Source organism: Ammodytes marinus (assembly GCF_949987685.1).
Source record: "Ammodytes marinus genome assembly, chromosome: 9".
Lineage (NCBI taxonomy): Eukaryota > Metazoa > Chordata > Actinopteri > Uranoscopiformes > Ammodytidae > Ammodytes > Ammodytes marinus.
Window position 1 is genome coordinate 20,226,383 of NC_137213.1, and position 21,746 is coordinate 20,248,128.

At 41.4% G+C, this 21,746-nt stretch overlaps 1 protein-coding gene across 1 annotated transcript in view; it reads left to right on the top strand.

Moving 5' to 3' along the window:
• LOC307255265 (protein unc-13 homolog A) overlaps positions 1–18,236 on the top strand; it is a gene marked incomplete at its 5' end in the record, with an annotated part of 39,472 nt that extends 21,236 nt beyond the window's left edge. The window contains 28 exons of the mRNA XM_080033927.1: positions 1,171–1,245; positions 1,363–1,582; positions 2,365–2,592; positions 2,855–2,996; positions 3,240–3,409; positions 3,584–3,699; positions 4,452–4,615; positions 4,838–4,991; positions 5,246–5,314; positions 5,755–5,844; positions 6,241–6,379; positions 6,538–6,655; positions 11,093–11,178; positions 11,329–11,455; positions 11,551–11,647; positions 12,776–12,919; positions 13,043–13,120; positions 13,615–13,692; positions 13,779–13,867; positions 13,989–14,132; positions 14,382–14,505; positions 15,258–15,314; positions 15,433–15,513; positions 16,202–16,349; positions 16,703–16,759; positions 16,947–17,033; positions 17,139–17,295; positions 17,919–18,236. Coding sequence (XP_079890053.1) covers positions 1,171–1,245; positions 1,363–1,582; positions 2,365–2,592; positions 2,855–2,996; positions 3,240–3,409; positions 3,584–3,699; positions 4,452–4,615; positions 4,838–4,991; positions 5,246–5,314; positions 5,755–5,844; positions 6,241–6,379; positions 6,538–6,655; positions 11,093–11,178; positions 11,329–11,455; positions 11,551–11,647; positions 12,776–12,919; positions 13,043–13,120; positions 13,615–13,692; positions 13,779–13,867; positions 13,989–14,132; positions 14,382–14,505; positions 15,258–15,314; positions 15,433–15,513; positions 16,202–16,349; positions 16,703–16,759; positions 16,947–17,033; positions 17,139–17,295; positions 17,919–18,207 — 3,528 coding nt within the window. The 3' untranslated portion in view covers positions 18,208–18,236. The remainder of the gene's footprint in view (positions 1–1,170; positions 1,246–1,362; positions 1,583–2,364; positions 2,593–2,854; positions 2,997–3,239; positions 3,410–3,583; positions 3,700–4,451; positions 4,616–4,837; positions 4,992–5,245; positions 5,315–5,754; positions 5,845–6,240; positions 6,380–6,537; positions 6,656–11,092; positions 11,179–11,328; positions 11,456–11,550; positions 11,648–12,775; positions 12,920–13,042; positions 13,121–13,614; positions 13,693–13,778; positions 13,868–13,988; positions 14,133–14,381; positions 14,506–15,257; positions 15,315–15,432; positions 15,514–16,201; positions 16,350–16,702; positions 16,760–16,946; positions 17,034–17,138; positions 17,296–17,918) is intronic.
• Positions 18,237–21,746: the final 3,510 nt, after the last annotated feature.

Below are 21,746 nucleotides of genomic sequence, written 5' to 3' on the forward strand. Positions count from 1 at the left end.
CGGGAGACGCGCATCGTGCTGTCGGAGCACACCAAAAGCGCACAGGGACTTATTTTCTCCCAGTGAGGAAAAAGTAATATTCTCAGTTTGCATAACCCGTTTGAAATTCATATTAACTTTTGTGAGCACTGCAAGATCTGATCATCAGTGCAGCTTATGTCATGGAAGAGAGACGATTAAAACAAACACTCAATTATCATAGGCTTAGGTGGCTTGATTTATTCACCATGTCAACTCTTGCTCGGAGTAACATGAAAGAAAAACACTTGGGGAGACCCCCATACTCCTTCCTCCCCCAATTTCATTTGGAAATAAAAATCCTAATTTCTATGTTTCTGAAGGCAGGCTAGTAAGGTGTAAAATGTTTTTGCCTTTGCTGTACCTAATGCAGAAACAAGACAATTGTAAACTAACCACGGTGTAAGCCATATGTTTAAAAATGTGTAAATGTTATGCTGCATATTCAAAAAGTGGCTAGGAGGGAATCATCACAGTATACCCAAAACAAAAAACTAGACTACACCACTGGGCTCAAGCTCTATTGATTTCAATATAAATAACTAAAGATACAGTATTTCTATTATAAAATGTATTGCACCATGAGCCATTACTGCCACCATTATATTGTACTTGTGTTAGTCTTAAGCCTAGTTCAGTCATTATGCCATACCACATCACCTCCTGCTGTGTAATGAGCTGCATTGAACACAAGAAGATCTATTGAGCACACCAAATCCATATTTCCTGTTATTTTGGTGAAAGTAATGCAAAAGTAATGTAAAAGTAGTGTAATGCCTCACAATTTAAAGACAGTAATATTGTTATGTAACTAATTACTTTGAAATGACAGTAACAAGTAATAAATAATGCATTACGCTTTTGAAGTAACTTGCCCAACACTGGGTGTACACAGTAAACATGTATCAGATGCAAAGGGGCTCAAGCATACACACATGATGCTACATGCGTACATTTTCACCTTGTTATTTGAAATCTCTTTTACAATTTTGTCTCTTTTTATCCCCTTCATCACTGCCTGGCCTCATCATCAGGCATCAGGCATCATGGTGAGTACTTGTTTATCGCTAACAAAAATCCAACATAAGCCCTGGCTTTGTAGTTCATATCCAAACATTAACCCTCCTTCTGTTTTGCCCTCTTTCTTCCCAGTCTCTGGTGCAGAACTCTCGTAAAGCTGGAATCACCTCCGCCATGGCTTCCACCACACTGGGCAATGAAGAGCTTGTGCGTTGCCTCGTCTTGTTTATTCTTTCACAGTTCAATTTCTGTTCTGGATCTTCCGAATTCTAACCTCTTCTGGTATCAAACTTACATAACTCTTCTCCACCCCCATATTTGCAGAAAAGTCACGTTTATAAGAAGACCCTGCAGGCTTTGATCTACCCCATCTCCTCCACCACTCCGCACAACTTCGAGGTGTGGACGGCCACCACCCCAACCTACTGCTACGAATGCGAGGGGTTGCTTTGGGGCATCGCCCGGCAAGGCATGCGCTGCTCAGAGTGCGGCGTCAAGTGCCACGACAAGTGCCAGGATCTGCTCAATGCCGACTGTCTGCAGAGTAAGGGGTCGCACCATTATACAAATTTATTTAAAACAGATGCATCTATTTTTATTTGAGTATACATACAACCCAGCAGCCAACACAAACCCCCAACCTATTTTAGCTCCTCTTGCTCTGTATCCTTCTGCCCGATTGACATCCCATTATTCTTGTCCTCTATCCACTCTCACATTCCCCTCTCCTCTTCCTTTCCAATTTATCTCCTGAGTAATGTGCTGTCATAGCCCTGCATAGCTCTCTCGCTCTCTCTCTCTCTCTCTCTCTCTCTCTCTCTCTCTCTCTCTCTCTCTCTCTCTCTTCTATCCATAGCCTTTGCCTCTATACTGCTTTGTCTAATTCAGCTCAACAAGGGGATGACGTACTGTATATCCAATCCCCATACTGATTTTAGAGTCAATCTACGAAATGCATAATTCAGCGCACTGCTGTTCCCAAAAGAACCCCATAAGATCTTAGTGCCAAAAGCTTGTGTTAGTCTTTTTTAAGGTAACTCCGCACCATCTGCTTTTCCTGACAAGATCAGTGATAAAGTGGATACAGTGTCCGAAATAATATTGGGAAGTATGGGGATTGAGCCCTGGGCCAGGAAACATCAAGACTTTCAAAATAGATCCGCTGCTATCGTAACTTGGCTCTTCACTTATTTATTTATTTTTTTTTTTTTTAGGTTTTACAGGGGGAACAGAAGATAGACTTCTAGCTATTGGGGCCATATTTCCTGTATATGTGTTTAACACTATAATTATACGTCCCTCTTTTCATTCATTCTGTCTCATCAGGAGCCGCAGAGAAGAGCTCAAAGCACGGGGCCGAGGACCGGACCCAGAACATCATCATGGTTCTGAAAGACCGCATGAAGATCAGAGAGAGGAACAAACCGGAAATCTTTGAGCAAATCCAGGAAGTGTTCGGCCTCGACAAAACCACACACGGCACTCAAATGAAACAGATCAAGCAGAGTGTGCTCGATGGGACCTCCAAATGGTCAGCGAAGATCAGCATCACTGGTCAGTTACAGGCTTTTTTCACCCCCATATCTGAGTTGAGGGTTTAAGGTTAGAGGGTGTCATTTGAAGTACAGATTGTAAAGCCCATTGAGGATTTTTGTTTTGTTTGTTAATTTGGGTTGTATACAGTATATAAAACTGACATGCTATCCAATCTTTATATTTGATATTATTGTTGTTTTCTTTTGCCGGTGCAAGATTTTATAATAAACTTAAATATGAGAGCTGTTTAATCTTTGTTTAACTATCTCTGTGTCCTCAGTGGCTTGTGCTCAGGGCCTGCAGGCTAAAGACAAAACCGGATCCAGTGACCCTTATGTCACTGTTCAAGTCGGGAAGACCAAGAAGAGAACCAAGACCATCTACGGCAACCTCAACCCTGTGTGGGAGGAAAACTTCCACTTGTGAGTCCACTGGAAAGCTTGTCTGTAACCGTTTCAGATGCTATTATATCATTTCATGTCACTATAATGGATGATGTGGTGCTCTCATTTATGGTAATATCTTTTTAAATGAAGCATACCCCCCTGGAACTCAGAAGATTTGTGTATTTAGCCATGTTTCCTCCAACGTCATGATTGGCTCTGAATTACAGTTAAAGTTGACTTGGTCCCTTTGTCAACATTCTCTGTCTCTGCCTCACACAGTGAATGCCATAACTCGTCTGACCGAATCAAGGTGCGCGTGTGGGACGAGGATGACGACATTAAGTCGCGTGTCAAACAGAAGTTCAAACGTGAGAGCGATGACTTCCTGGGTCAAACCATCATCGAAGTGCGGACTCTGAGCGGGGAGATGGACGTTTGGTACAACCTGGGTGAGTTTTCAAGATAAAGAGAAAAAGGCAAGGAAGAATTAAGAGACAAATGAGAGGATCATAAAGTCACGGCGAGATAACAGAACAACAAATGGATAATTGAAGTGCTTGTCTCTTGTAGATTAAATAGATTTCCGCCAACTAAGGAGTGCATGTGCATCTTTCATTTGACAGACAAGAGAACTGATAAGTCTGCTGTGTCAGGAGCCATACGAATGCACATAAGTGTGGAGATCAAAGGAGAGGAGACGGTTGCGCCATACCACGTCCAGTACACTTGTCTACATGAGGTCAGTCTTGAACGGAAATGTGGAGGAAATCTTTTGAAAAAGTGGTGATTATTTGCACTTCAAAGAAAGCATTAAATATGCAAGAGCGACCGGCTATTCTGGTTTAATTAGTTCCAGTCAATTTAATTCTGGCCTTCACATTAACATGATCAATCACCTTGTAAATTCTCTCTTTCTGCCTTTACACCCTAAAATCTGCCTTTAATTAACAGTTTACATCATCAGTAGTCGTCTGAAATTATTGAACCATTTCCACCGACATAGTGGGATATGCACTTCCTGTATAATGGGACAACAGCAAAACACAGTGTCAAATAAGAGACTCTTATGAAGTCCTACAGAACCATTTTTCAACAGTTTGTTTATTGTCCTGTCACCCTGTAGGATTGTAAGTGACTCTTAAAATGGTAAAACACTGGGAAACTTTGGCAATCAGCTGTGTTCAAATGAAGATCTTTAAAGTCAATACCGAGCTGTGTTTAGGCAAATCGTTTAGTTTGACCTTGTTTTTAGTGTTGGTCAGTAGCAAATATTTGTTTTGTGTTGTTGTACATGTCTAAAGCTTTCAAAATACAATTGGCTTCAGCTAGTCCAACAAGACTGTTCACTTGAACCAATGTATTATTCTCATCCTTCCCCTGCTGGTCTCTTAACAGAATGTGCATTTGAGCATTTTTCTCAAGTTAATACTAATAGTGATAAAAGCCTGAGGACACAAAAACATACATACCCCCCATTTGCTTTTTTTTCAGCATCTTTTCCAGTACACCACAGAGGAGCAGAATGGCGGAGTAGTGAAGATCCCTGATGCCAAAGGGGACGATGCCTGGAAGGTGTATTTTGAGGAGACAGCTCAGGAGATAGTGGACGAGTTTGCCATGAGATATGGAGTAGAGTCCATCTACCAGGCCATGACGTCAGTCCCTCAACCATTACTCTGAATGTTAATCTTTAAAGTTAAATAGGAAAGGTCATACACTCAGAAATTTTTCATATAGCTCTAACCAACACAACGTTTTTATATTTTACATGAACGGATGTCTATGCGAGTATATGTAGTTTATTATTTTTCCAATATGTAGTTATCAGGAGCAAGTAAATGCATTAAATTCTTTGTTTTGCCATTTCCACCCCACAGACACTTTGCCTGCTTGTCATCTAAGTACATGTGCCCAGGAGTGCCAGCTGTCATGAGCACCCTGCTCGCCAACATCAACGCTTACTACGCCCACACCACAGAGTCTACCAACAATGTTTCGGCCTCAGACCGATTTGCTGCATCAAACTTTGGCGTGAGTTCAAGTAATACTTGTCCCTTCTTAATATATGTGACTATATTCGAAGAGAGTCCAGAAAATCGCTATAAAATGACTCACTCTATATCCCCTTGGGGACTAAAGATCATTTTAATGTGGCCCTGCCTACTTCTGCAGACTTCCAATCATCTCAGTCTCGTCAAAGCCAGCCTCAGGGTTGTGTAGTCAAATGGTAACAAATAATTTTTTTCTGAGTTGCTTGTTCTGTTTTTGTGTCTTTTCCTCTTCAGAAGGAACGGTTTGTCAAACTGCTGGATCAACTGCATAACTCCCTGCGAATCGACCTCTCCATGTACCGGGTACTGACTGCTTCTTCTTTGACAAATAGAAAAAACATTTCAATCCTAAGTTACTCAATTACTTTAGTCAAATAATTGCCTTTTCTCTGTTTTGGGATAGAGATAAAAATGCTGTTGTCTTGATATGGTCACAGCTATTTTTCTTTATCTTAATACCTGAAGAAAGAGAAAGCATTTTTAATTTTTTTTTTTTTTTATTATTTATTTTAGTGGTTTTATGTTTTTTTTACATATGGCCAAAAAAAATAACAGAATAAATAAACACATACAATACATACACAACCCCCAACCCCCTCTCCCCTCTCCCCTCCCCCTCCCTCCTCCCCCCTCCCTCACATAAACAGACAAGGAATACAGAAGAGAAAGAGAAAGCATTTTAAATTAGATGAACATTTTGTGCCTGTTCATAATCGTCTCTGTGCTCGTGCATGTGCTTTCAGAATAACTTCCCTGCCAGCAGTCCTGAAAGACTGCAAGACCTCAAGTCTACAGTTGATCTCTTGACTAGCATCACCTTCTTCAGAATGAAGGTAAGAATGAATGATGAATCTCTTCTTTCTTTTTTTCTTTCTTTTCTATTCCTTTCTGTTCTTTTTTTAAATTTTGTTTTCACATGAGCACTTAACTCCAAAATAAACATGGTACAACTTTCCAGTAAATTCAGGGAAGTAGCTTGAGGCGTAAATTGAGAATCGGTTTGACATTACCCTATCCAAACTGAAGCTATTATCAAGAGACTGTGTGCTTGTGTTTGTGTTTGCGTGTTAATGTCAGGGTGTTAATGCATGTTGTCTTCGATTTGTGCATCTCAGTGACTTTACTGTTAAATCCCCACTGACCTTAACCTTCTGCTGCGACGATTTGTGTCAAACAGCTCTTTCAGGTGAAGTGGATCCAAACATATGTTGTGGAATGTTTGTGTTTAGGTCCAGGAGCTGCAGAGTCCCCCCAGGGCCAGCCAGGTGGTTAAGGACTGCGTGAAAGCCTGTCTCAACTCCACGTACGAGTACATTTTCAACAACTGCCACGACCTCTACAACAGGGAATATCAGACAGACCCTGTAAGTGTGTGTGTGTGTGTGTGTGTGTGTTTGCAGTTGAGGCCATTACAGTATTCCTGCTCTATTGTGCCCCTACTGTGCTCTCACTACAAAGATACTGTATTTGGGATGGATGAAGCTGCTAACCTCTATAACCTCTTTTCTGTCTCCAGGCAAAGGCAGTCGCTTCAGATGAGCAGGGTCCCAGCGTCAAAAATCTGGACTTCTGGTCCAAACTCATTACCCTCATTGTCTCCATCATAGAGGAGGACAAAAACTCCTACACTCCTTGCCTTAATCAGTGAGTTTCTACTTCAATTCCTCAAATTTAGCATCCATTGGCAGTGTTAGAAGGTCCGTTTAACAGAAACTAAGGCTTTATAAGGTATCAGTTGTATTGTTTTGTTTAAAGAAACACATGTAAAGCTCTAGAATATGAGAAGGGGAGTGTCAGAGCATTGACAGAAACAGAAAACAGGCTGCCAAACAAACAGTCCTTGTTTGTTTTAATGAATAATAACGATGGATTGGATTTATATAGCGCTTTTCAAGGCACTCAAAGACGCTTTACAGGGTTCCAGGTTCCATTCATTCACACACAGTCATACTGGTGGTGGTAAACTATCATAGTAGCCACAGCTGCCCTGGGGCAGACTGACGGAAGCGTGGCTGCCATTCAGCGCCTACGGCCCCTCCGACCACCACCTACAGCAGTCATACACATTCACACGAGGCAAGGTGGGTGAAGTGTCTTGCCCAAGGACACAACAACCATGACACAGGTGGCAGAGCGGGCATCGAACCGCCAACCCTTGGATCATTGGCCAACCCGCTTAACCACCTGAGCCACGGTCGCCCACGTTTGGGCGACCGTGGCTCAGGTGGTTATGTTTTGAAAAAAATAAAATAAAAATCAAGGTGTGTCCTGTCAGTTCTGACATGTACTAACAGTTTTGAAAAAAATTCAAAATGTCAAAAAAAAGCGTCAGAATCAGACGTTTATTGATCCCCCATGGAAACTGTATGCTATTAAAATTACTATCTTTCTGTTATGAAATTATGTGTATAAATGCACAAAGCTGCTTCGATGTATTACATCAGTGATTCTTGAGAAGTGGGACAAAACAGGGGGAAATGTTGAAAAAACACAAACATGTATGTATCCAACATATACTAAGCTACTGAGCTAAGCTTTGACACAACCTCCCAGCTTTTGTCCTTTTTAACAAAATGGGCTTTTTACCTTGCCATTCCTTATTTCGTGTTAACAACGTCAGACGCCAAAAAACACAAATTAATTTTCCCTCAATTTATGCTAGACCCATGAGATGTATGATCACAAATATTCACCAAGACTGACAGAGGCCACAAAAAATATTTTCAAAATGTATATGAAAAAAAAAAAATTGTAGCAATTTTCTTCTATGTTCTTTAGTTGAACTGTGTAATAGAATGTTTACTTTAAAATTAATAGCAATCAAGATGTGTTTCAAATTTCAAAACACATTCTCATGTTAGGTGACTTGTTAGATTTTCACATATGACCAACCATTCCTCAACAACTATGAAATATCATTATTCAGTATTATAAAATGAATATAAATCTGACGGAGTTGACACATATCTGACGGGAGTTGACAAGTATATCTTATGGATTTGACATATCTGACGGTGGTGACAAAAACCCTATAATAACTTGAAAACCACCCAAATATGATGCCTTCACATTGAATGTCAACTCCGTCACCACCGTCAGACAGGAAATCGGACGGAGTTGACATCTGACAGTCAGTGCGTTTCCATGGCACAACTAGATTGGATTAAGACATATATCGAACTAGACACTCGAACGGACCGTGTCACTTGTCTGAGTATACATGGCCTTTCAGAAATCGAATAAATGTCCGATGCATGGCTGTCTCCACTATGCTAGGTGGCGCTTTAGCCCTTTCAACCATGCTTTCAACAAGTGGTTTTAGAGCCACGTCCGGTTCCCTTCCGGCAATAACCCATGGTGTAGCCTATAACGCGCAGGCACACAAGCACAGAACGAGAAGTCCGATATGCGATATCCGATCCCTGTATACTGTACATGCAGAGAGAATGCCGACAATGAACGAGTTATCTAGGTGTTCTTATCCGACTTCTCTTGTCCGTTATTGTGCCGATTTGTGTGCGAAGTAGATCGGATAAAGGTGTTTACATGCAGTTTAAAAGTCCTGTTGAAGTCATATTCGTTTAGTTACCCGATTATGAGTCTGCATGTAAACGCACTGAGTGTTGACATATTTAATGTTTCTTAAACAAAACAAATGGAATTTATCAAGTAGCCATTTGGTTTTTCTTTTGATGTTAGGATCTAGTATGAACTACTTCAGGAAAATAGAATGATTGAAACATTTCAAATAACTTCTTCAGAAATTGTAAGTCGGTGTTGACATATCATGGTTGTGACACAGGACTTTCAAGATTTGTTATGTTAAATATTCTAAAATTACATCACTTATCAGGGCCTGTCTGACTCTAATGTAGTAGATTTTATTACATTTTAATGCATTGTCTGACGGTGTTGACAAAAAGTGGCGACACCACTTAGAAACCTTATAAAACATGAATGTGTTGTAGAAAAACAGTTTTTATTGATATGAGAGATTATTTAGTGTTGCTTTTGATAAATAAAAATATTTTTAATCATTAAAGTACATTTTTAATAGGTTTTATTTAGTGGTGGGCCGTTATCGGCGTTAACGTGCTGCGTTAACGCAAAACTCTTATCGGCGATAAAAAAAAATATCGCCGTTAATCTCTTATTCCACCTCCTGTTCGGCTCAGGGGAGATGGTTCCCTCCAGGGCCGATGGCTGTTCGCCGTCAGGGTGAACCCCCTTCCGTGTGTTCTCTGGTCGGGTAATAATAGCCGGGGGCCGTTGTTGACACTTGAGGAGCCTTTATTGCAGGAGCGAAGCTTCTCTCAGACACCCGCCGCTCTCTCTCTCCATCACTTGCCCACGACACACACCACCTGGCTGCAGGATCGCTAATGTAACACTCAGCGCCAAACCCCCTTCGTAAATCTGTCTATTCAATGTTTACTTATGAATGTATCCATGTACGTAACTCTGACATGTACATAACTTAATTTATTGTTAATAATATGGTCTGTTTATAAATTCGGCATATGATTAAAGCATCTAAACACCCGTAATCATGTTAAACGTTTACTGTTTTTAAGTTATTAAAAACTCGCTCCCGCAGATACACAGCAGAGGGAGGTCTTATATTCAGCCATTGCTAAAGGGAGTGCTGTATTATGGAACGGCCGCTGTGGTACGAAATTCCAGTCTCAACAATGTTTCCTACACGAAATTATAACTCTAGCGTCTACAGCCCGTTGTTTTCATGTAGTGTAACTTGTGTAATGTGTTACATTATTCAGCTGTTGCCGTGATGTCGGCTAACGCTGATGATAATGATAACTAGCTCTCCGTCGCACAATAGACTGTAGGTTGGTGTTGCAGCCAGCTGTTAGGTGAAGCGCTGTCCCACAGGTAAAAGCCATGGACCTATAAAGCCTGTCCAATATTCACTCTAGTCCAGCTTCTTGAAAAGTTTATAAGGACTTTATTATTTATGTAAAAATTATATTTAATGTTTCACTTGAAGCACAAAAGTAATGGCTTTATTTTCTGTTATAGCCTATAGCCTACCCAACAAATTAGTTTTTTCGTTTTTTTTAAGCACAAAAAACAGTGCAATGTTGTGATTTTTAGCCTTATATCTGATTAAATTGTTAGAATATTATTTGTTCGCAATAATTAGACACTCGTTCTGATGACGAAATGAAAGCCACCTGGCTTGAGAAACACGTTCTCAAAGACTTACTTTGAGTCATTATTTAGGAGCACACACATATTATGAATGAATTCAAATGAGCCATTTTAATCTAGATTAATCTAGATTAATTCCAAAATTAATCTAGATTAATCTAGATTAAAAAAATTAATCTATGCCCACCTCTAGTTTTATTGCATATTAATGATTGAAACCTTCTCCGTGGACACACTGTTTTGGACGTCGTGAGAAGATAACGTGATCATATATTTGACATAATAATGATAAAATAAAATTTAAGGGGATAATTGTGCTCCAGACATTATATTCTTAATCCCTAATAACATCTACAATTTTAAATATTTTTATTTTTAAACATAACAGCAGTTACTATTGCAAGACGGTCTTTTGTCCCACTTCTCAAGAATCACTGACATATCCACATGCACTCATAAATCATCCACATGAAAGAATTACACACGATTATTTCTCAGGATATTAGGCGTGATGATTTGGAAACATATACTGAAGTAGGCTGGTTTGAAACATTTACTTAAAGATAAACCTAAAGTAAAAACAGCACCTCGGAGCAGTTACATATGGCATATCAAGCACATGACTTTTTACATAATGCCACTTTGGAGGGTGGGCTTTGTTTGGATTTGGATCCCAGGTCAATGTCTCCTAATTTAATACTTAGGTATTAGATGCATTGGGTTTGTTTTGGCAGACAACGGTGGATAATAATTTGTTCTTAATTTCTTATTTTGGTAGATTTCTTTCTGTAGCAGCTAAAAATATGCACAGGAAACACTGAGGTGGTCACAAAATATGAGCATGGAATATTTTGTTAAATAATATAGTGCCGTTACTGGATGTATTTAAGCCTGAGTACTCTCTTCTTATAGGTTTCCCCAAGAACTGAATGTGGGCCGGATCAGCGCAGAGGTCATGTGGAATATGTTTGCACAAGATATGAGATACGCCATGGAGGGTACGTTTTTTGTTTGTGTTGTTTGGATGGGGAAGGTTACAGTCCTGAAGAGGTTATAAGTCTGTGTGAAGAGTGGGTTTTTGTACAAAATGTCTGGACACTGGCGTGGTGGGACTTTCCTGATTTGCTGATTTTCTCTTTGATATTCAGAGCATGAGAAGAACCGTCTGTGTAAAAGCGCAGATTATATGAACTTGCACTTCAAAGTCAAGTGGCTCTATAACGAGTACTGCAAGGAGCTGGCCACTTTCCAGAAGCACGTACCTGAGTATCCAGCGTGAGTATCTTATTTACAGCATCCACGCCTCCTGCATTTACCACTGTGACACACAGACTCATGTTGTCTCCTTAATTTTGTTCCTTGTTTTGCAGCTGGTTTGAACCATTTGTTGTTATGTGGTTGGACGAGAATGAAGAAGTGTCCCGAGATTTTCTACATGGAGCCCTGGAGAGGGACAAAAAAGACGGGGTAACTGCTTTCGTCTGCATCCTTCCTGTCTAAAAATGCTGTCCTACCACTCAACAACTCCTAGCTTTTGATCTTTAATTATTATTTCAGTCTTATTATGAGGGCTAGCTTGATATTTTTGGGAATACACTTATTTGCTCTCCAGCCAAGTCAATCTAAAAGTTCAGAAAAGAGTTCTGAAAAAAAAATAAAAATAAAAGAAACGAGCGGTCATGTGAGACAAAAGTATGACCAAAAATGAACAATCCAATACTGCTGAGACAGTCACAAAATCCAGTATAAAAGTTTAAATATGGCCTCCTAAAAATGTATTCATGCATTTCTCATGCAAATTCAGGCAGTTTACATCTTCTTGTCTGACTCAGCACACTCTAGGCTGAGAGGAGCAGGTTGAAGGCCTTAAGGCAATCAATAATGACTCAATACCACAGTCAAATGAAAAAAGAAAGGAAGAAAGAAACTCCACGGCAGAAAAGAACAGGCGCTTCAGCACAAGTCGCCGTACACACACACACACACACACACATACACACGCACGCACACGCAAATGCACACACACACACACACACTCACACACACACACACACACACACACACACACACACACACACACACACACACACACACCTGCTCTCTCTCACAGCTACTGTTCATATCCACACAGTAGGAGGGTCGATACAGAGCAGCTGAAGATTCTCCAAGCTCATATGTCAGGAATCCTTTGGGTCTAATTACTGTCACCATAGGCCGCTTCTGTTCTATTCCTGTGTCAGCTAAAACATTGTGTCCCTACTCCCCAATCCCATACCATAAGACTATTCACTAATTTACCCAGGGCTGTTAAAAGAGGGCCCTTCTTCTCCCCATCAACCCTGTGATTACCTCAATCGCTCTCATCCAAGCACTTTTCAAAAGGAATCACTTCCTAAATCATTTAATTGGTGCGGGTGAAGCGCTAGAGGGAGGGGGGGGGGGTTTATTGTCCATGATGTGTAACAGAAACTACTCCCGTGGGGGGCCTCAAACCCCATCACGGTCAATGTTACCTCGTGCTCAGATCATTGGGCTGCAGCATCAGCACCTCCAGAACAGCTTCTTCTCACACGTTCTTTCTTCCCCGCTCTCCAGTTCCAGGTCACGTCCGAGCACGCTTTGTTCTCCTGCTCAGTGGTGGACGTCTTCTCTCAGCTCAACCAGAGCTTCGAAATTATCCGCAAACTGGAGTGTCCCGACCCTCAGATCGTCGGTAACTACATGAAGAGATTTGCCAAGGTGACTTTGAGCTATTTAACGCTCTCTCCACAGAATGTCTTGACCTCAGTATATTCACTCTCATGTAATGTATTTCTCCCTGTGGCGGCTATTTCCATTAATCTGTATCCCTCTATCTCTCAGACCATCGGCAATGTCCTGCTATCTTACGCCGACATCATTGAAAAGGACTTTCACAATCATGTCAAGAAGGAGAAAGTGGTACGTGTCCGAGTCGTTATCAAAGAAGAAGAAATGTTTTCATAGAATATAGAAAGAATAGTTTGGCACATCAAGGTTCCATATGGAAATGTTGTCAGCGGATTAAACAGCCCCCCCCCCCCCACCAGAGGAGCAGTGATTACTGAAAACTCCTGCTTCTCCTGCCCTACATCAGAGTGTTTTCGCCAAAGAAGCATTAAAGAAAGTTATTTATTTATTTTATTTATTATTATTCCGGACAATTACACACAATACACAATTTTCTCTTTGCATATTCATACATATTACTTTGTGTTATCGTCCGAAGGGTGGCAGTAGAAGCCAAAGGTCCCGCCCCCATAGAGGAGGACTTACCTTGATTGATTACAATAAAAAGCTAGGAGCAGACAGGAAAGGTGTGTGTGTGTGTGTGTGTGTGTGTGTGTGTGTGTGTGTGTGTGTGTGTGTGTGTGTGTGTGTGTGTGTCTAATGATTTTGTCTTTTTCTCCCCTCAGCCATGCATCATCATCAATAACATCCAGCAGCTCAGAGTTCAGTTGGAGAAGATGTTTGAGGCCATGGGAGGAACAAAAGTGAGTTTCCTTATATTATGCAGTGATTGTGGTGATACTAAAATAACTCTGCCCCTGTATTTAGCCCATTTGTCTTCTTCTACCAGCTCAACTTGGAGGCTAGCGACTTCCTCAAGGAGCTGCAGAACAAGCTCAACAGCGTTATGGACGACCTCAGCCGCATCTTTGCCGTCAGGTGGGGGTTGTCTTTTGGATTCCTGTGTGGAACTAAGAGGGGCGCTCCAAAACTGTTTTTCCAGCTGATTTTTTTTAAAGCCTGTTTTTTACATTTGTTACCTTTTTGTGTGGTGTTGCAGTTTCCAGCCCCAGATTGAGGACAACGTGAGGCAAATGGGAGACATCCTAGCCCAGGTCAAAGGTCAGACCGTCCCAGCCAACGGCAGTGTGGTTCAGGAGGCCGACAACGTCCTGCAGCCCATCATGGACTTCCTGGACACCAAGTAAGCACACCTGCATATTGAACAACAGCTGATTTTACTTTCTTTTTTTTCTAAGGCTTGAATGTTTGCTTTTGATTACACAACATTCAGGGAACCTCCTTTGTAGAAAAATAATGCTATTTTCCTCAAATCTGCTCAGACACTGTGGGTACCATTGCTCTGACTGTTCTCACACATGCTGCATCAATAAATAAAAATATTGTGTTTTGTTGTCAGACGGGTTGTGACTTTTTGTGTTTTGTATTTCAGCCTGTCGCTGTTTGCTAAGATCTGTGAGAAAACCGTCCTGAAGAGAGTGCTGAAGGAGCTGTGGAAACTTGTGGTTAACACAATGGAAAAAACTATTGTGCTTCCAACACTTACTGACCAGACCGTACGTGACGAAAAGGCATTTAACTTTATATTTTATATCTTTTTTAACTCTCTTTCTTCTCTTCTGCTGAATTTCAGTGCTTTTCATTGCTGCGTTCCTTTGTGACTGTACAGTACATTAACGCATCTATCTTGCCATTACCCCATTCTCTCTCTCTCCATTCGTTGCTTTCTAAGGTTATTGTAAGTATGTGTGTTAGTGTATGTGTGCACATGTGTGTCTGTTTGTCTGTGTACGTGTGTGTGTGTGTGTGTGTGTGTGTGTGTGTGTGTGTGTGTGTGTGTGTGTGTGTGTGTGTGTGTGTGTGTGTGTGTGTGTGTGTGTGTGTGTGTGTGTGTGTGAGTGTGTGTGTGTGTGTGTGTGTGCAGCCTCTGTAAGCATGAAGAAACATGCTTGTCATGTTTATTCACCTGTTTATTCCAGTAATTTCTCCTGTGGCAGCACGAGACAACATTTCCCATGTTTCCCTGTAAAACTGCACACAAAAGCCCTTCTCTCCCAAGATATGGCTTCTTTATTCTGAATGGTTGTTTCAAATAAATATAGATTAATATAAATTCAAATGACAGTCTTACTCTTCTCCCCCTCTCACTCCTTGAACTCATCTCTTGTATCTGCAGATGTCTGTCCTCACTAAACCCACCTGAACTTCTCCCTTTTCAAATCTTCCTCCACTGCATATATCTCTCTAACATCTCTCTTTTCTTCCTCTCCACACTGAACTCACTTGTCTGTCCATTTCTCCATGACAGGGCACCGCCATGATATTCAACGCTGCTAAGGAGTTGGGCCAATTGTCGAAGCTCAAGGTGATGGCAATAGAAAGCAGCAAGAGCTACAAAATGCCCGAGAAATGAAATATATCTCAAATTAAAACAGCAGAGGCTTTGGTATAGACTGACTCCTTTATTCTGATCTGTCCTACAGGAGCACATGGGGCGAGAGGAGGCCAAAGCCCTATCTCCTAAACAGTGTGCAGTAATAGAGCTGGCACTGGACACTATCAAGGTATTGTATAATGTGTCATACAAACAGAACAGCTGGGAAGGGACATCCATGCTCTTAATTACTTACTTTGACAAATGTTAAAGTTTGGTCTTGAGTTTGCCGAAAAGAAAAGTAAATTTAAGACGCAACGTCAAAGGAAAGTTACATCATAAAAGCAGACTATCAACAGATATTCAGATTATCTTTGTGTTGGTAGAGTTGAGTTTGTAGCCAACACTGGAGTTTTCTTTTAGGCAAATTATTGTGAATCTATGGGTAAAAAGTCCGGGGCAATGGCATTCTCATCCACCTTACTACAACAAGCCTTTGCAGCTTTAGCTATTGTCATGTATTTGCATTTTTACCTTACTTCAGCGTGAAACATACAGTGTATTTGTTTCCATCAAAGTATTGTAATGAAATAATATTCTACAACTACACTGCACAATCCTGGAACTACCAGTTTGCTGTTAATGAGTGCAGGATTAGAGTCGTTTGAGTTAACAAAACCAGTTATCAAACCGTCGTGCCTTTAATCCAAAGCTCCAAGGCTCACGAGGTTGTTCCACACGGCAAAACAGCTTTGTCACACTTGTACATTTTTCCCCATAGAGCTCTCCCGTATCCCTCCCCTCTGTCTGCCTTTCTGCCTGTCCACTATCCTTCTATCCATCTACATTGTGCCTGTAATGTCTCATCTGTTACGCAGCAATACTTCCACGCCGGCGGTGTGGGCCTGAAGAAAACCTTCCTGGAAAAGAGTCCGGACCTGAAGTCCCTGCACTACGCCTTGTCTCTGTACACCCAGGCCACAGACAAGCTCATCAGGAAGTTTGTCCTCTCACAGCACACTCAGGGTGCGACTTCAAACACACACACACACACACACACACACACACACACACACACACACACACAGTCTGTCACATACATAGCAGATTCAAACAATTTCACACAAAAGACTTTCAGTTCATCTCAATGAGCTCCAGTGGGATTATGAGATTAAATAGAATAACTTGCGTACAGTGTTTGAGGACAATGTTTAATTCAGTGAATTATAGTAGCAATGCCAGCAAATGCAAGCCTACCATTTGCATTTACTGGTTTTACACAGTATAACATTCAAGTATTTAAAAAAAGATTCATAAATGCTTTACACCTGTTTTACTAATAATACTTTCTTTGCTATCTTTCTTCTGTCTATTCTCAGTCCACGGCGGGAAAGGCATCAGGTACTCTGCAAACGAAGACACGCCACCAGAGAAACGTACGTGTCAGCAGTGTTATGTTAACTGTGTGTGTGACTTTGTGATTAAATATGCAACCCAGTTCTTCAAGTCATACACATAAACAGTATCTAAGCTTTGCTACATTGTGGTTATGGCCATCCAAAGATAAATAGGCAGGCACACAACAAACAAAGAATCAAACACTCACTGAGCGTGTCTTTACAGCCTGTGGAGTGGATTCTGTTGGCGATGTGGTCATGTGCGTGGACATTTTACCCCAACCTAACGGAGAGCACAAGATCAATGTGAAAGGTAACAGCAGCATTCAGAGCTGTCTCAATTTCCTGAAATCTCAAGTATTATTCTGTTCTTGTTTTCTCCATTCCCTCTTTAACTTAACCTACCTTCATCCTGCAGTGGTGGCAGCAAATGACCTGAAATGGAAGGCACAGGGCTTCAGGCCCTTTGTGGAAGTCTCTATCATTGGCCCTCACCTCAGCGACAAGAAGAGGAAATTTGCCACCAAGTCCAAGAACAACAGCTGGTCACCTAAGTTTGCAGAGAGTTTCCAGTTGTGAGTATCTGCTATTGCTGCTGGATCTGATTGTCCCAGGTCTTGATTGCTTTAGTTGAGCTGAGAAAAATGTACTGCCATCGCTTTGGGGAGCTCAAAGTGCAAATGGACAAAGAGTAACACAGAAAACAGAGCCATCCTTCTGTAAATATACATGTATACAAAAAATACTTTTAATAAATATAGACAAGACAAGAACAGAACAGAAAAAAACATATGTTTACGGTTTAAGGTGGAGTCAGCAATTCTGGAGAATGCTTTTAGTCAGAATCACTTTTTGTTTAATAATCTGGTGTTCATATACATCCTAGGCTCTGTAAACTGTTATGTTAACAAAGGGTATTTAAACAAAGGGGGCACACCATAGATACCAACATGCCTGTTCACGGAGCCTAGTATAAACACTGAATTTTATTTCTAGCGCACACACTGTATGTACAGGTAGCGGATCTTGACGGAGATATTCACTGATTTTGACAACAAGCATTCTCCAGAATCGCTGGCTCCACCTTTTTTTTAAAGTGTTAATTGGCAGTGAATAGCAGTGGACTTTGTTTTTTGCTAGTATAAGGCACACAGAAAATAACCCGGATGTGACTCTCTGTGTGTGTCTTCCGTTTCAGCTCCTTGGGCACTGAGGTGGGTCCGGAGAGCTACGAGCTGCAGGTGTGTGTGAAGGACTACTGCTTCGCCCGGGAGGACCGTACCGTGGGCATGGGCCTGCTGCAGGTAAAGGACATAGTCAAGAAGAGCAGCGTGGTTTGCTGGATGCCGCTGGGCAGACGCGTGCACATGGACGAGACGGGCCTGACCGTGCTACGCATCCTCTCCCAGCGCAACAACGACGACGTGGCCAAAGAGTTTGTCAAGCTCAAGTCAGACCAGCGCTCACCCGAGGAGGGCCGCAGCTGAGAGGCAGAGGGGAGGACCACAAGCAAGGGACACATGTGTGCACAATAAACCCACCAGAGACATCATGATAGATAGTATTATGCACACACATTATAGGAATCCCATAAATAGACAACCATGTGCAATACACAAGCACACACATGAAAAATGCTCTATTGTACATAGATCTGCATACATTATGCAACATTATCATTGCTACGTTATCAATGCAAAACATGGAGGAATATCTTTATAAAAAAAATCTTGCTTCATTTTGAATATTTCAACTCATCTCAGTTTAGGGGTTAGCCTCACATTAGCGATCACTCGTCACTCCCTCACTCTATCTTTCCTATAACACATCACACCTTTTATACGCTGGACATTTAGACGGGACCTAATGCGACGCAGAACAACGATGACAACCATGTGAATAGTTTGAGAACGACCACTTTGCACTTTTGCTCCTCTGTGTCTTCAGGGGAGCAGTCATTGCCCTCACTACGCTCCGTCCTTCTGTCCGCTTGCCTGCGTGACCGTGTGTCGTTCTTCCAGTCCGTTGTCCTCTCTCCTACCCTGTTATATGCTCTGCGTAGTCTTCTCACGGTGTGATGTGTCGTGTAAGTTGGAGGTCAGGCACAGATCGAAGATCAGCGTCCCGTTTTGCCAAATAAATAAAAAACACACAGCACTGATCTTAGATCAGTGTACAGGGGGCAACACCACTGCTAGTCTGTCCTGTAAATGTACTATCGTTCTGCATGTTGACCCCAGGAACACTGTGATTCACCTTGCTGTAACCATGACAACCGCCCCCTCTCCCCCACATAAAAGATGGGCGTGTATACTATCTTACCTGTGTGAGCATGGTGCATATATAACCCTGGTACATTAAGGTTTTTAATGGAGCTGAGTCTGATATGTTGAAAGAAGAAAGTTGTGGTCACAGTGTGCTTTTTTTTTCCGCTTCGCTCTTTTCCAATCACAACAAATGGAGCAATACCCCAGTGTGGAACACATCCACACCCCTAGAGTGCACACTAACTCCAAAAAAGGGCTACGGGATCAGTGGACTGGGATGTCAGTTTACGCACTAATCCATACTGTCTACGCTTCTGTTGGCAGTTAAACGACAAGGCTTCCCCATGTGCCCCTCGTCTGCCCCACTCCACCATAGAAACACATTCAGAAAGGGACATGAGTGACACTACAGGGGAACGCACAACGTATCCAAACCCATTTCTCTTTAAGGCAATAGCGGTTGGTGTGTTTGTTTGCTGAACTTTGTGATTTTTAAGAAAGAACCCCTCTGTGAACACTGCTGTGTCTTTTGTTATTGTGTGTGCATGTGTGTGTGTGAAGGTGTGTGTGCGTGTAAGTATATGTGTGGGCAGATTGTCACACCTGAAAAATGGGCTCTGAGATTGTGAGCAATATATTGTACCTACATACCCAAAATGTACGCGCTGTCTATATAAACACAACAGCATCAACGGCAATATCCAGATCCAAGGAATGGGAAACTTATGAAATCACTAAAACACTTTATTTATAGACTCATATCAAATCACCATTCCTAATGGAAGTGTGTAAAGCTTTTCTCTCTCTCATATTTTAAATAAGAGAAGGAAAGTGTTTTGTCCTTGAATGCTTCCTATTTGCCTTTAGTAGGACCAAATTTGCACGAACCAGATCTCAAGTTTTTTATTCGTTTTTTTAAATAAAGAAGCCATCAGAGTCACCGCCAAGCGTTTATGTTGGTCAAGTATAAATTTCAGTCTTGTCTCGTGCATAAATTATCTTCTGTCACTAGAAAGAAAAAAAGTGAGCAAATACTCAGTCAGTCTGGCTTGTGTTGTAGTCTGTGGAACGCAAGGATGTCAGTGATGGTGAGTAAACGCAGCAGGAGGTTTTCCTGTTGCTGTGTGGAGCCACACCAGACATCACTGCTGGCCTGCCACATGTCGTATTTACTAATTACTGTTGAATTGTACCAAAAAACTCTAACGCTTCTGGATGTTATGCAGCCATAGCAGAACCTTCCTCCTACAAAGGGATGGTGAAATCTCAAACCAACTCTTGCCTTTTAATTTGGGCGTAAAATAAATGGGACATGATTTCAATCCTGCTTGCTTTTTGGGTGAACTGGCCCTTTAAACGGAGATTTACGCCCCATTTAACCATCCTTTGTTGCAACATTGTTTGCATGAGTTAATCCCAGGGCTGAAGACAAAACCTAACATGTCAGGTTGCAGCTGAAAAAGCAAGAACAAATAAATAGCATAATGTATCATCCAGTTTGGGGGCTCGTGCCTGCCCCGTGTGTCTATGCACTCAGACACCACTGCACAGACACACACACCTACACACTAATCTCTGCTCAAGCACAAAAAGGGCACATGTAAGATGACACACATGCATGCATGCACGCCGACACAACTCCGTGGAGACCAAATGATGCCCACCCTGTGAATAGAATCAACGTACACTTGCATGATGGGAAAACTTTTATTGTGCCAGCACGTGTCTCCTTGATGTAACTGGTCTTTTGATTTTACTTGTTTTTAATTTCCAAAGCGATGTTATGTCATCAATGTTCTTTCTCTTATTTTTTTTTGAAAAGGCTTGTGAATATGTCATCTGTAACCAATATGAATGTAGTGTGAACACAGAACTCGCATGAGAGAATTATTTTCTACTGAGGATGTTTCTAATTCTTTTATCATTATTGATCGTGCTTTAATGAGGATGAAGTGAACCACTGGAATGCAGCCTGATTGAGCTCTGCTTCCTATTAAAAGGACATTTGTGTCACAATCTAAATGTCTGCTTGATTATTCCTCCTGTGGTACCAGATAGTCAAGTCAAATCAATGCAATGCAGTTTGTCCCTTCAACTATAAAAGAAAAACACATTTGAATCAGACTGTTGTTACGACAGATGGTGTTTCCCCATCACACGCAGACACCAGGATGTTGTATGGACACAAAACGTTCAGCTGGAACAACCAGCTTCCACTTCAGTGAGCGCTCAGACCTTTGACCTCTGTGGAGAGGGGGACAGGAGGGGGTCAACTACCACTTTACACAAGTTGAACCAGATGTTTTTGCTCCTTCTCAACACTCCAGCTGGGTTGAAAAAGTCTATTTCAGATGGCCTAACTTTAAAAAAACAGTATCACACATTGATTATAATAATTATCCCATGTTAAAGGTGTAGCTCCTTTTTGTGTTCCAGGTGAATTGCTTAAACATTCAGATTAGAGGAGCCAGGTCCCGCGAGTAAACTTTTCATGCACACATGATGAACAATGACTTTCAGTTTGCTAGATCCCACCTTTTGAACCAACAGTTCACAACAAATAAATATTTAGTATACTAGTGTAAACCAAGGAAAACGGCAAATCCTGACATTCGAGAAGCTGCAAACTTTGAACATTCGGCATATTAAAGGCCTACTTCACCGGTTTGAATATGAAGGTGTATTGAATTCTGAGATCCTATGTAGTATAAATGTGCGAAAAAAATTGAAATCGGTTCATCCTAGCCTGAGAAAAGGCA